This window comes from Sciurus carolinensis, chromosome 5 (assembly GCF_902686445.1).
Source record: "Sciurus carolinensis chromosome 5, mSciCar1.2, whole genome shotgun sequence".
Classification (NCBI taxonomy): domain Eukaryota; kingdom Metazoa; phylum Chordata; class Mammalia; order Rodentia; family Sciuridae; genus Sciurus; species Sciurus carolinensis.
The window spans coordinates 63532468-63546408 of NC_062217.1; the positions used below are offsets into that span (position 1 = coordinate 63532468).

Sequence of the window (13941 nt, forward strand, 5' to 3'; positions counted from 1 at the left end):
ACCAACTCTATTTCACAAAGCTAAAACAAAACAATACATTCAAAGTTTATATAACTCTTAAGGTACTACACACATATATATATGGCATGTTATTTCAGAATGCTTTTAGCAAGATGAAAATGACATTCTAAATCTATAAAGAAACCTAAGTTCAAAGTCAATTTAGAAGTACAACAAAAGCAATTTTTTAATGGAACACTTCACTATATCACAATTGCTAAAACAATGGTTGTGTCCCAGAATACTTTTATCATCATACATAAAAAATAATGCAACAATACCTACCTGAAAAAAACTTTGTTGAAAAAGTTAATTAAAAAGAAAAAAAAAATAAGTAAAAATTTTTTGGGATTTCAAAGTATCTACCCACATATACACATATTGCTGCTGTCTATCTAAGTAAATTTAAGATATCTGCAAATGACATAACTTTGCTCTGTACATACATGAATACACCACAGTGAAACTCCACATCATGTACAACCACAAGAATGGGATCTTAATTAGAATAACTTATACTCCATGTATGTCAAAATATACCCTATTATGTTTGTATATCTAAAAAGAACATATTTTTAAAAAACCTCAAGAGGAATACAACTATAACTGACTTCAATTTTTACTAATAGTGCTTAGTAATTTAAGACTGCTATCACATTATTTTTCTGAATAATTCACATAATTTGAGTCAAAACCATATGTGGGACTTCAATGTCATTTGTTAATATTCCCTAGTTTACAGAGGAAAAACAAACAAACCTAAGAACCCTCTTTTCCAATACCTCCTTTTCAAAGAGTCATACAACAGATTTGAGGGATCTATCTTTAGAAAGGCCTGCCTAACCCACCTTAGGCTGGCATCTGGGAATTTTGCACTTGAATCATTTCCTGAGATATGGTGCACAGCCTAGCCTACTGGTGTAAAACAATGTGAACAACTGCTGTTTTGCAGGGTGGGACAGAAGACCAGAGTCTAGAATTGGGTGCATGCTGGGCAGAAGGCATCTTTGCAAGCATCCAATAAAAGCTTTGGGCACCAACCTTTAATGGACCTCCCTGGGCAGAAACATTGTATACATATTATTCTACTGTTCACTGCTAGATAAAGCAACACATTTACTGAGTCCTCCACAGGAACAAGACACAACAGGAAAGAGACTACACATCTATGAAATATATATAAAATAAGAATCAATAATACAAGTTTTTCTCAACTAGTGGTTAATATTTGATAATCTTTTGAAAGTTAAAAAATACATTCAACAGGATATTGTAAATGCCTGAAATTTATTAAAAGGTGAAAAAACTTGAAAAGATGATTTGTCTGGTATAGGCTTCATCCCAATTAAAAGATTTTTATTGTTTGTCTATTATTAAGTTGTGTAACAGCTTTGGACTGAAGTATCTGACTACATGTTTCAAAGAAAATGATAAAGATAAAATTAATTCTATCAAATAATGATCATTATTAACTTCTATGTATATAACAAACACTTGATATTGATTTAAATTCATACCAATTATAGACAGTTCACTGCTATTTACCCAAGAATATAAATAAGACAAAGAATAGCAGAATGTCATAAAATCATTTTCCTAGCATCTTTAGAAAGCTATTTTTAAATAAGAAATAAAGCTCTTCACAACATCTTTAAAAGTAGAATTCACTAGTTTGAGTGCAAGTCAAAGAAAGTTAAAGCATCTAGGGAATATTATCATTTTAATCACAGATATGTATAATTCCTAATTAATGATTACTATTTAAAAAGTCACTTGTTTATTAAAAATCAAAATACTCTGTTCAAAAACAAAAAGAATTAACCTTACTAAATAAAATTCAAAGAAACTATTAAAAAATGACAGAGTTCAGAACATGACTTTTATGTTTAAGCCCAAATTTAATTCTACAATTTAAATTTAAGTGATTTCAAAACAAAAAGTTGCAGTTATACATTTATTTAGATTTCACATGTTCTTAGTATTCACTGTTTTTGCTCTCCATTATCAACTGTGCTGTGATACCCATAGATCTATACGAATTTCACTCATCATATGTTAACAAAATGAAATTGTGATTGTTAATAGATTGTTTATTGTAAGGCAACATGAAAAAACTACCAGAAGGGTAACTGCAGATTTGAAAAAGAACATTCATTTACTTTTAAAATCAAACAATATTTAAAATTCTCAGAGAAAAAGCTAATCTAATCATGGAAAAGGTATACCTACACAGGTAAGTGGGAAAAGAGAGCTGGAAAGAAAAATACACTGACACACTAAAACACTAATAGTAATTACAATAGGTTTAGTTTTTTTGTTTTGCTTTTCAGTATTTTCTATAATGTTCCACAAATATTATAAATCAGTAAAAGTTATTTTAAAATAATAAACACAACTGTCAAAAGGCCATGCAAACTAATATGAAAACGTATTTTAATGAGTGATAAGTTTTTATACAGCTACTGAAAATGTTATGGAATTCTATAAATAATCACCATGTTTAAAAAAAAAAAAGAGGAACCTTTTTTTTTCTTTTCATTGGATTCTATATAATAGATGTAAAAGGAAATGAAAGATATTCTCCCTATTATTTATCATAAAATCTAGTTCACTGTTTTTCATTAATATAACTTTCAGATTTAAAATGTTTATAAGTTAATAAATATAACCTACATTGAGAGCAATCAGGATGATGTCATTTATATTGACTTTGTCAGAAGAACTTGTGCAAGCTTCAATGCCTTCATCTGAAAGATACCTGTTAAAATAAAATAAATAGCTTAATATTATCTAAAATCAAAATTAATCAAAATTATTTTAAGATTACATATAATTTTATTCTCTACTATAAAATACTTTTATTACAAATACTAAAAGCAGTCTGCTTACAGATCTTTGTGCCCTTAAAGGAATATTATGTCATTAAAAATACCTTCACCTACAAACTATAAAAAGGGAAAGTCTAGCTAATAATAATTCTGAAAGCAGAAGCTGTACTGGGGTGGAAATTTGAGTAAATTTAAGAAAAATATCATATGATTTCTTTCAAGTAATGGCTATGTAAAGTTTCTTGAATATAACAAATTATAAAATGTGACTCAATCTCAATTTCAAGTTTCACAAGTTCTTCCTAGTTCACCCTTCATATTTTGAGACCTTATAGATATATTCTAAAATTATCAAAAAACCAGATAACTACTCCACAGATTTCCCTAACATATTAGTGATCTGTCAGTAAATACTGAACTATTTTCACAAAAGGACAGAACCTAAATTAACCAGAATTTGGGATTTACAAATTAATGTTTTTGTTTTATAAACATTTAAAACTTCAGTATTAACAATGAATTAAAAAAGTGACAAAAGTAAATATCAAAATCTGCTTCAAGGTACAGCAAGAATGTGGTAAATGAAAGTATAAAACAAGAATCACTGTGATATTTAATTGTGGTTATCAGGAAGGAAAGGAACTGAAAATTGGATCAGGCAGAACAGACTTGGTCCCTGTGCACACCTACCGGCTGGAATTCAAGGGAAGAAAATTATAATCAGTTTCTATGAAACAACTTAGAGTAAGTAAAACCCAAGGGTATGAACCTTAAAGAAGAAACGGACCCCAGGGAGCTCTTGTCTAATAAAACATCCTGCAAAACCACACATTTCTCCCTTTAGCAAATATTTTGTGTAACAGTAACATTATAAAACCCTTCATTACTATTTTGAACTATGAAAGTACACCTAAGTACATTTTATTGATAAGGATGGCACTAAAGAACTTAATTTTCACACTAATTTTACCTTCAAGTAATGCAATTTTAAATTTCCAGTGTTTATAGATCCTGAAAATTTTTTTATAAAGGTACCTTTAGAAAATACTTCCCTTTTTCATAAATAGCAGATGTTAAAATTCTGTCTTAAGAGTCACTTAAATGGCAATCATGAGCAACTTCTTTAACTTCAGAAAAGAGAGTTCAGGAGTGAGTGAACCTTTTTCCTATTACAGAGAATGAATTCAACAAGAAGGATTTCAGAGCCCAAGTGCCACTAACTACAACTGTCTTTACTTCATCTTCAAAAGTCACTAGGCATACAAAACAAACTTGTGCAAATCATAGTTCAAGAATCTCAATCAGCATAAAACAAATACTATAAGCTCATTTATTAATTCCAGAGAATGGATCTCCATTACCACAAGGGGGAAAAGAAAAAACCCAATCAATTTTCCTTTGATCCATTCATCTGAATAGCAGGTAAAAATTCTTGAATCTTATTCACTGGACCTGCCATATACAAAACAAAAAGACCAAGCTGGTCACAGTGGTGCTGTGGCTGAGGTTTGCAAGTTTAAGGCTAGCCTTAGCAACTTAGTAAGGCCCTTAGCAACCTGGTGAGACTTTATATCAATATAAAAAATAAAAAGGGCTGGGGATGTGGCTCGGTGGTAAAGCATATATGGGCTCTATCTCTAGTACCACAAAATAAAAATAAAAATAAATGAAGGCAGTTCACTGAAGAGAAAACTTTCATATTAAAGAAAAAAAAAAAAAAGAGGCCAAGAAAATTACAAATACACGCCCCAGTTGAAATAAGCAGCCACAGTACAGTTTCATTTTAAAGTCTCTATAAGAACATGTAAGGGAGTTATTGTCAGATCTGATTTTCAGCTTTATGTTTTTGTAAAGGCAATATACTAGCCAAACAAAACAGGTTTCAGCCTGCATGTGGCACACACACTCTGCTTACTAAATCTGTTTATCTACTAATTTGCTCTTTTCACTTCTAAATTGTTTCTGACATAGTGTTCTCAAGTGTCTCTCAATAATGTCACTCATAGTTAGCTTCCTTTTCAGGTAAAAGAGAAATAAGGCATCTTTTATATCATTTTGTATGGCACTCGGAAAGCAAAGAACACAATTAACCCTGTAACAAATTTCTTAGTAGAAATCAGACTAAAAGGTGTGAAAATCATAGATCAGTCTTACAAAAATATTTTATAAATTAGACATATATAGAAAATCTACCTTCGGACTTCCAGATTATTGGGGGGAGGGGGTCACTTAACCACTGAGTTACAACCAAAGTGTGTGTGTGTGTGTGTGTGTGTGTGTGTGTGTGTGTGTGTGTGTAACAGGTTTTTGCTAAATTGTTGCAGGTTTTTGAGGCTGGTCTTGATCTGAGATCTTCCTGCCTCAGCCTCCAGAGTCGCTGAGCCTTACAGGCTTGCTTACAAGTGTGCCCTACTGTGCCTGGTTTCAGATTACCAAAAATTTTAAGGTAAAAGACAGAAACTAAGTTATAAAAGCAAACAAGAAGCTCTTTTTCTCTGACCACCTCTACCCATTAAAATAATGACTACTCATTTAAACCTGAACTCAGACCTGGATTTCTAAAATAAAAAGATAGAATCTATTAGTACACACTGAAATAAACTAGACTGATTACACAAGAAAACTTTAGAATATCAATGAAAAAAAAAAAAAACATCAAAACATTCTTCCCAAATGGATTGGACTTTATCAAGTAACATAAAGCAGGTATCTGGTCAGTGGTTTTAATTATCTTAAACCAAATGGCTACATTGTCTGCTGGGATGGGGAGGATGGGGTTCCTGAACTATATGTGCTACCATGCTAACAAATACTAGCTCCTTGTGATATTAAAATACCAAAATAAGAATATAAATTCCTGATTAGCCACAAAGAAAATAATGAACTCCCAATTACCCAAGTTAAAGTGGGGAGAGGAGACTAAAATACAACATAATCAAAAACCACTTAAATTAAAAAGTATTTTTGATTTTAGCAAATATGGAAGCTCTGATCTGCAAATTGACAAAATATTAAATAAAATATTTCAAAAATTATATAATATTCACTCTACCTATATAATAATGAATACATAATACTCATTCTACCTAGATTATTTCTATCTTCACTATTTAAGTAGATTATACTACACCTGCCAAAATTTTGGTTATCCTATTCTTCTCATAAGCTATTGCTATACCAACCTAGAGATACTGAAATAATGTGATTCCCTTCTCCAGGGCAAAAGGAAATGCTTATAACTTCCTATTTTGAATGTAACTTGGGAAAATACAGTATTTAGCCATATTGAGTAGCAAGATTAGAAAGGTAACAAGACCAATAAGAATTTGGGCACAAAGCATGTTTTAGATAACCTGGTATAGATGAAATCCATATATTCAATATAGCTTACAGATGTATTGTGGAATGATCACAGATAAGAATATTAACTGGAACACCAGCAGTAAATTAAAATGAATCCATGGGATTCCATGCCCAAATCTTTATTAAACCCAACAAATAAGAGGATCAGAATTCCACTAAAGGTAATTCAGGGGTGGAGCCACTGTACAAATAGTGGAAAAAGGAAAAAAAAAAAAAAAGTCTTTTATTTCATTTCTGTTAACAACCAAGTATGTCTTACATCACTGCCATTTTCTTTTCTTGTCCTCTTCATTTACAGTAGCTGCCTACTATTACAAAATGAATGCTACAATCTATTCCAACAATCTTCATCCTTACAAAAAGGATCTGAATCAATGCTAGCTTAAAATTTAATTTTCTCCATGGCTTATATATAAATGGATCAGACAAATAAAATTATGTATTATTTAAAGTATGTCTAAGTATGCGTATTTGCTATTGATTTTAATCTAGTAAACCATGTAATACTAGATTTATTTTATTCAATAATAAACAATCTTTAAAAATTTATTTTTACTTTAGGCACAAATGTATATCATTTTTATCATTAACTAACCTATGATACTAATTTTTCTGCACATACATAAATACATTCATTGGAAAAATTAATTTCTTCTCTACCAACTCTTCAGATTGTTATACTACAAAACCAGAAACAACAAAAGCAAAGCCAAAAAAAATCAGGAAAATCCTAACATATGCAAATGTTTCGTGAAACATTTCATGAAACTAAACTGCACCAAACTGAAACATGAATATGCAATGCTTCATTAAGAAATTACGTAGTAGTTCAGAAGAATCATTTTTCCTAAGTAAGCAATTTCTGGAGATGTGAAACAATACAAAATGCCTTGATATACATAACAACTAACATTCATACTAGTCAACTTTCAATTTCAGTGGCCAGACCCATAAAAAATATTTTTTAAAGATTAAGAGACAGAAATTAGAAAAAGTCCTAGGAAAAATATTTTGTGAAAGTATATCTAATTCAGTAACATTCAAAAGTGTTTAGATTTTGAAAATATTAAAACCAATAGCACTTGCTTGGAAAAGCTAAAGATTATTAGGTAGCTAATTCAAAATTATGTACTATTTGACACCACCACTAGATGATAACCTTGTTTGACAAGTAAAATATTATCATACTCTACTGTTGGAAGCTAAGACCTCAAAGATGAACCAAACTAGTTTAAAGGTTTCAGACATGTGTTTTCTTGTGGTGGCTGGGAATAAGAATAATTATAGTAATAATAATAATTATAATTATTGGATTTGTGTTTCACACAAAAATAAAAGAGTTAAAAAAAATTCATTTAGTAACATTCAACAGATACTGCCCTAAAAGGGTAAAAAGAAAAAAGGAAGAAAATCAAAATACAATTTTCTCTCCTATTCTTTCCTGCATTCATCCTTTGGGAACACAGGGATAATAAAACAAGGGACACAAATTATATTATTTTAATCATTGCTTTTCTCTGACACCTAATAAACATGACAGTTTTAAGATAAAAAATATAAAGATGACATAACAATAAATCACAAACTTCTACTTTTTCTGACATATATTCAAAATACAGAAGTATTCATCTCAGACATATATTAACTCATGAAGATATTAACTTGAAATGCTTACTTGCTATAAAATTTCTAACAGCTGAACAAATAAACTGTAAATCATTTCTCTGATATTCCATAATCGATCTTTTATAAAAAATAACAGTAGTAACATAACTTACTCATTTTTGCAAACCAAGTTTCTGTGTGATTTTAAAAGTATAAATGAAGGCCTGGGTATTTTTACTTTCATTGGGGTTAATATTTATGCTCTTCCTCAAATTCATTATTCTCATATCTTTAATTCAGAATCAGAGCTGATTATTTTTTAATAAATTAGATAGTAAGATGTAAAATTACTTGATATTTTTTACTCCTCTCCCTCAGCAAATAAATAATAGCTATAAAACTACACTTCAGGTCAAAAGGCACACTACATGGCACACTGCAAAATATATATAAGTAAAATGTTATCATACTATTGTTGAAAGTTAAGACTCCAAAGATGTACCAAACTGGTTGAAAGGTTTCTAACATTTGTTCTGTTGTGGAGGTGGTTAGGAAGTACAGATAATAAAGAAACAGACTATTATAATTTTGAATGTATAGTGCACATTGCACAATGTACACTGAACATGGCACACTGTGTACATTACAGCATTAGGGACTACGGAGTTCATGCCCACAACACCCTAGTTAAGGACTTCCAGGATTAACTCCAAGGAAACTGCACACTGAGTTATGACTACATAAGAAATGCTACTTAGATATCATTCTCTACTTACAAGGGAAAACATCTGGCCTTTGGTTTTTGGGGATTGGCTTATTTCACTTAGAATGATATTCTCCAAAGGAAATGAGAGGGAGGGGGGTATGAAAAATGGCAGAATGAGACAGACATCATTACCCTAGGTACATGTATGATTACACGAATGGTATGAATCTACATCGTGTACAACCACTGAAATGAATTGATGTACCCATTTGTCTATGATGAATCAAAATGCAGTCTGTAAAAAATTAAAATATAAATTAAAAAAATAATAAGAAAGAAATGCTACTTAGAAATGTTAAGATATCATAAAAATTGGAAGGCATTTTTATGAATAGCTTCAAGTGTCTTTCATCTGATCTATATAAACTGAGAGAGAAAGAGATGAAAATCTCAGCCATAACCTTTAATACAAGTTGGGATCTTAGTCAATTAATTTCATCTTTCTGCACCTCAGTTTTCCCCCTATAAAAAGAAAATGGCAATGATACTGAAAATACTGATCCACAGAATTGCTCTAAAGATAAATGAAACAGTGTGAAATAACTAGCATATATTTGGTTGAGCAAATGTTAAATAAATATTAACTTCTTCCTTCTAAACACTATTCTTTTTATTCTAGAAAGTATTCAAAATAGTTATACCCCAAAATCCTGCATTCTGATAAAAAGGAAAAATAAAGTCTGCCTAACAATGAAGAGAATTTCTTCATATGCTACAAAAAATAGTCAAAAGTGTATATGCTTCTTTATGAGTAAGCCTGAAATACATATTTCTAATGGGCTACTCACACGGAGTTCACTGTGCACTCAAGAAAACCATCAGCTAGATGGAAAAAATAGTATTATTTAATTTATTCAAATCTTTTAAGTACATGTGTAGACAGATATTATATGGTTTTTAATAAGAAAAAATAATAAATTATTCCATTATATTGTGAACTGCTTCTGCCCTGAACAAAATTTCCAAAGAAAAGTAAACTGCCATCATTTTAACCTGCCATTTTGTCAAGATTTAAAACAAGGTAGGGACAAAGATGGTGAAGTAGAAGTCTGCACTTTCCTAGTTCTCCACAGTTAAGAATTGAAGCAGCAGGAAAACTATCTCAGCAAGGTGGGTTACAGGGAATTCAGTTAAATTAAATAATGAACAGTCAAATACTCAGAAACACCCAGAAATTCTGATGTTTCAAAGAAAGGACAAGAAAGAGGACACTGGCACCAAAACAGTGGTGGTGGCAGTGGAGCTGGGTCACCAGAGAGAGACACAACAGACAAACTTGGCACAGAAACACCTGCAGAATAGAAAGGCAATCTGAACTGATTCTGAGGCTGCAGTGTTTAGTATTTCTCAACTTGTAAGAGAGCTGAGGTGTTGAGCCATCTTGGGGAGGTCACTCCAGGATTTGCAGCTATAAGAACCCTGGAGATTTCAGTAAATACGCCACACTGTTCCAGTTGGTACCTATCACTTAGAACAGGGTGCAACTGGTGGAATGCAATTTAAACAGGCACAAAGAAAATTATATCAGGGGAATTCAGCTCAGATAAATGGAGGAGAGTGCAACTTGCTTTCCCTTTGATTTTGGAGGTTTTTGGATCAGCTGAAGAGGGGAGGGAAGCCAAACAGTAAGTTTGATTACACTGGGGAACTGAGTCTTGGAAGGCTGTAGTGGTGACTGGTGGATTATATGAAACTAGCAGTGCCCTCTGTAGCCAACATAGTTGGTTACCCTGCCCTAGAACAGAGGCATTTCAGAAGGTTCCTGGGATCCAGATTCCCAGCAAAGATAGGCATTTACCCAAGTTCTAGGCTTGTGTTGATCTAATCTTCCAAAGTAGATACTGAACCAAGGTGAAGAAGAGTTAGACTCCAGCTTGGGGAACTTCCCATTTAGAACTCTGCACCAACTCTGTCCTGGGAGTGAAACAATCTAGTTTTGTCTGAACAACACTACAATAAACAGTACTTCTCATTCCATTCTACATTGTACTGGTAAACAGAGAAGCGGAGAGTCATTCCAGTCAGCTTCAGTCCCAGGTTACTCCAGCCACCAACTTGGTGAGAAACACAAAAGGAGGAAGGGCTTACTAACCCAAAACCTTGCTCTTTCTCATTGGTGCACAGCCCAAGAGGAAACAGAAAGAAGGGCAATCTGGCATAAGTAGTGAATATTCATCCATCCTTGTCCAGTTTGACCACCTCAGCAGAGGAAAGTCTTTCATTTTTAAGAATGTTTTTGTTGTTATATATTTGCTGACTGAACTCACATATATACATACATATACAATTTTTTTTTTCTTTTTCTCATTTCTTTTCTTTTTATTATCCCCACCTTTTTTTGAGAGTTAGTGATACTATTATGCCTGCCCCGACTTTGGGTTACTCTTTCCTTTTTTCCTCTAGAAGATAAATTCTTCTATGTTCTCTCCCTCTTTCCCTCTCTCTCCTTCCTCCTCTCTGCCTTTGTTTTTTTTTTTATTAGTTTATCCTCCTTGATGGCCTTCATTTTTATACCACTCTTCTACTTTCTCTCCTTTACCCTTCTGAATATTCTAACCTTTTATTGCCTCCCTTTCCTTTTTTTTCTTAATGAACAATATTTTTTACCACCTCTTAAAACTATGTAATTTATATAATTTCTGCCCCACCACTCATGTTGGGGTAATTAGAAATGTGGATGTTGCAGTTGATACCTGGTGTTTAATGATACAGCTAGTTCACAGGTATTTCCTGATGCTGTTGTTAATTTCTGACCCCAGCATATTGTGATTATTAGTGTCACAGATGTCACAGTTGGCACGTGGTATTTATTTTAATGCAGTATATTGTTCACTAGTGTTACTGTTTATTTCCCCCTTTTCTGTGACATGCTAAGCTCTAGTGTGACAATTAAAAGTTCACGGGGATGGGCAGAGGCACAAGCCTGTAATCACAGTGGCTTAGGAGGCTAAGGTACGAAGATCTGAGTTCAATGCCAGCCTCATCAACTTAGCAAGGCCCAAAGCAACTTAGTAAGATCCTGTCTCTAAATAAAAAATACATAAATCAAAAGGACTGGGGATATGGCTCAGTGGTTAAGCATTCCTGGGTTCAATTACTGATACCAAAAAAAAAAAGCCACACTCAAAAACTCAGTGGTCACATGTTTTCTCCAATATGTGAAGCTAAAGGGAAAGACAAGATATCATAAATACACGAGAGAAATCAATACTATAGAAGAAGGATATTAACAGGCAGAGTGGAAGAATGGAAAAAGGAGGCAATGCAGAATGAGTTCTTAAAAACTCATGTTAATTTCACTTTGATGTATAAGTAAAAAGAACCAATTCAAAATAAATAATGAACAAAAGGAAGCTTGGTAGAATAAAAGAAGGAGAAATGTGGGGGAGGGATGAAATCAAATTCCATGCATGAATGATTCTATAAGGATAAACCCAACTACCATGTATAACCATAATGCTCTAATTTAAAAAAAAAAAGTCAGATGAAAAATACAAAAAAATGATTATTTAAAATACTGATCAACCTTAGCAGGAAGAGTGAAGCAACGGGTATCACAATATCAGACCTTCAACTTTACTACAGAGCAATAACAAAAATGGCATGGTATTGAAGCCAGAATTAAGGACAGGCAGTTAGTGTAGAAATAGGGGATCTGGTCAAATCCAGGAAATAAAGCCATGAAAGTCACCTGCCTCTGGAAGTTGGAGACTGCCCTTGAAAAATGGAACATCAAGGATCTCCAGAGCCCATTGATTACCAAATTTACCTGACTTTATCAAGGATAGCAAGCAAGGACTGCTTATTAATGCCCCCTGGGCCCTTACCTGCCTGAATCACCTTGGCCCTCCCCCTGCCCATGGCTTCTCACTTTATGCAAAACCAGACCTAGTTACTTAGGCAGGAAGGAGAGATAAGTGGGGAGAGAACTAGAGAACAAAAAGAGACCTTAACCTATAAAAGATGTAGGGTGCTCACTTCTGGGGACTTTAGAACATCAGCCATGGCCCCCTTCTTCCTCCCAGGAGAAGTCTGTATTATTACCTTTAAATAAAACCTGCTTAATATGCTTGCCTTGGCGTGCTTCTTTAGTGTTCAAACTTCAAACATTAGAAGGAGCAGAACTCGTCACCGTTGAACGGCGGTATCAGTATTGGAACCAAAACAGACAGGTAGATCAATGGTACAGAATAGAGGACACAGAGACAAACCCACATAAATACAGTTTTCTCATACTGGACAAAGGTGCTAATTACATACAATGGAGAAAAGACAGCCTCTTCAACAAATGGTGCTGGGAAAACTGGAAATCCATATGTAGCAAAATGAAACTAAACCCCTATCTCTCACTCTGCACAAAAATCAACTCAACATGGATCAAGAACCTCAGAATCAGACCAGAGACCCTGCACCTTATAGAAGAAAAAGTAGGTCCAAATCTTCATTGTGTCAGCTTAGGACCAGACTTCCTTAACATGACTCCCAAAGTATAAGAAATAAAAGCAGGAATCAATAATTGGGAGAGATTCAAACTAAAAAGCTTTCTCTCAGCAAAGGAAACTGAACAATGCGAAGAGAGAACCTACAGATTGGGAGAAAATCTTTGCCAATCATACTTCAGATAAAGCACTAATCTCCAGAATCTATAAAGAACTCAAACAACTCTACACCAAGAATACAAAAAAACCTAATCAATAAATGGGCAAGGAAACAAGCAGACATGTCACAGAAGATCTACAAGCAATCAATAGATAAATGAAAAAATATTCAACTTTCTAGTAATAAGAGAAATGCAAATCAAAACTACCATAAGATTCCATCTCACCCCAATTAGAATGGTTATTATCAAGAATACAAGCAACAACGGGTGTTGGCGAGGATGTGGGGAAAAAGGTACACTCATACATTGCTGGTGGGGTTGCAAATTAGTGCAGCCACTCTGGAAAGCAGTGTGGAGATTCCTCAGAAAACTTGGAATGGAACCACCATTTGACCCAGCTATCCCACTCCTTGGCCTATACCCAAAGGGCTTAAAATCAGCATACTACAGAGATGCAGCCACATCAATGTTCATAGCTGCTCAATTCACAATAGCCAGATTGTGGAACCAACCTAGATGATGCCCTTCGACTGTTGAATGGATAAAGAAACTGTGGTATATACACACAATGGAATATTATTCAACCACAAAGAATAAAATTATGGCATTTGCACGTAAATGAATGCAGTTGGAGAATATCATGCTAAGTGAGATAAGCCAATTCCAAAAAACCAAAGGCAGAATGATTTCTCTGTTAAGTGGATGGTGATACATAATGGGGGTGGGAGGGAGGCAAGAATGGAGGAAGGATGGATTGTATAGAGGAAAAAAAGGGGTGG

At 33.3% G+C, this 13941-nt stretch overlaps 1 protein-coding gene across 4 annotated transcripts in view; it reads right to left on the reverse strand.

Annotated features, from left to right (window-relative positions):
• Nucleotides 1-13941, reverse strand: part of LOC124984659 (tudor domain-containing protein 3) — a 133213-nt gene that overhangs the window by 82743 nt on the left and 36529 nt on the right. For all 4 annotated transcript variants that reach the window (XM_047552553.1, XM_047552551.1, XM_047552554.1 and 1 more), the window contains exon 2: nucleotides 2674-2758. In XM_047552553.1, coding sequence (XP_047408509.1) covers nucleotides 2674-2758 — 85 coding nt within the window. The remainder of the gene's footprint in view (nucleotides 1-2673; nucleotides 2759-13941) is intronic.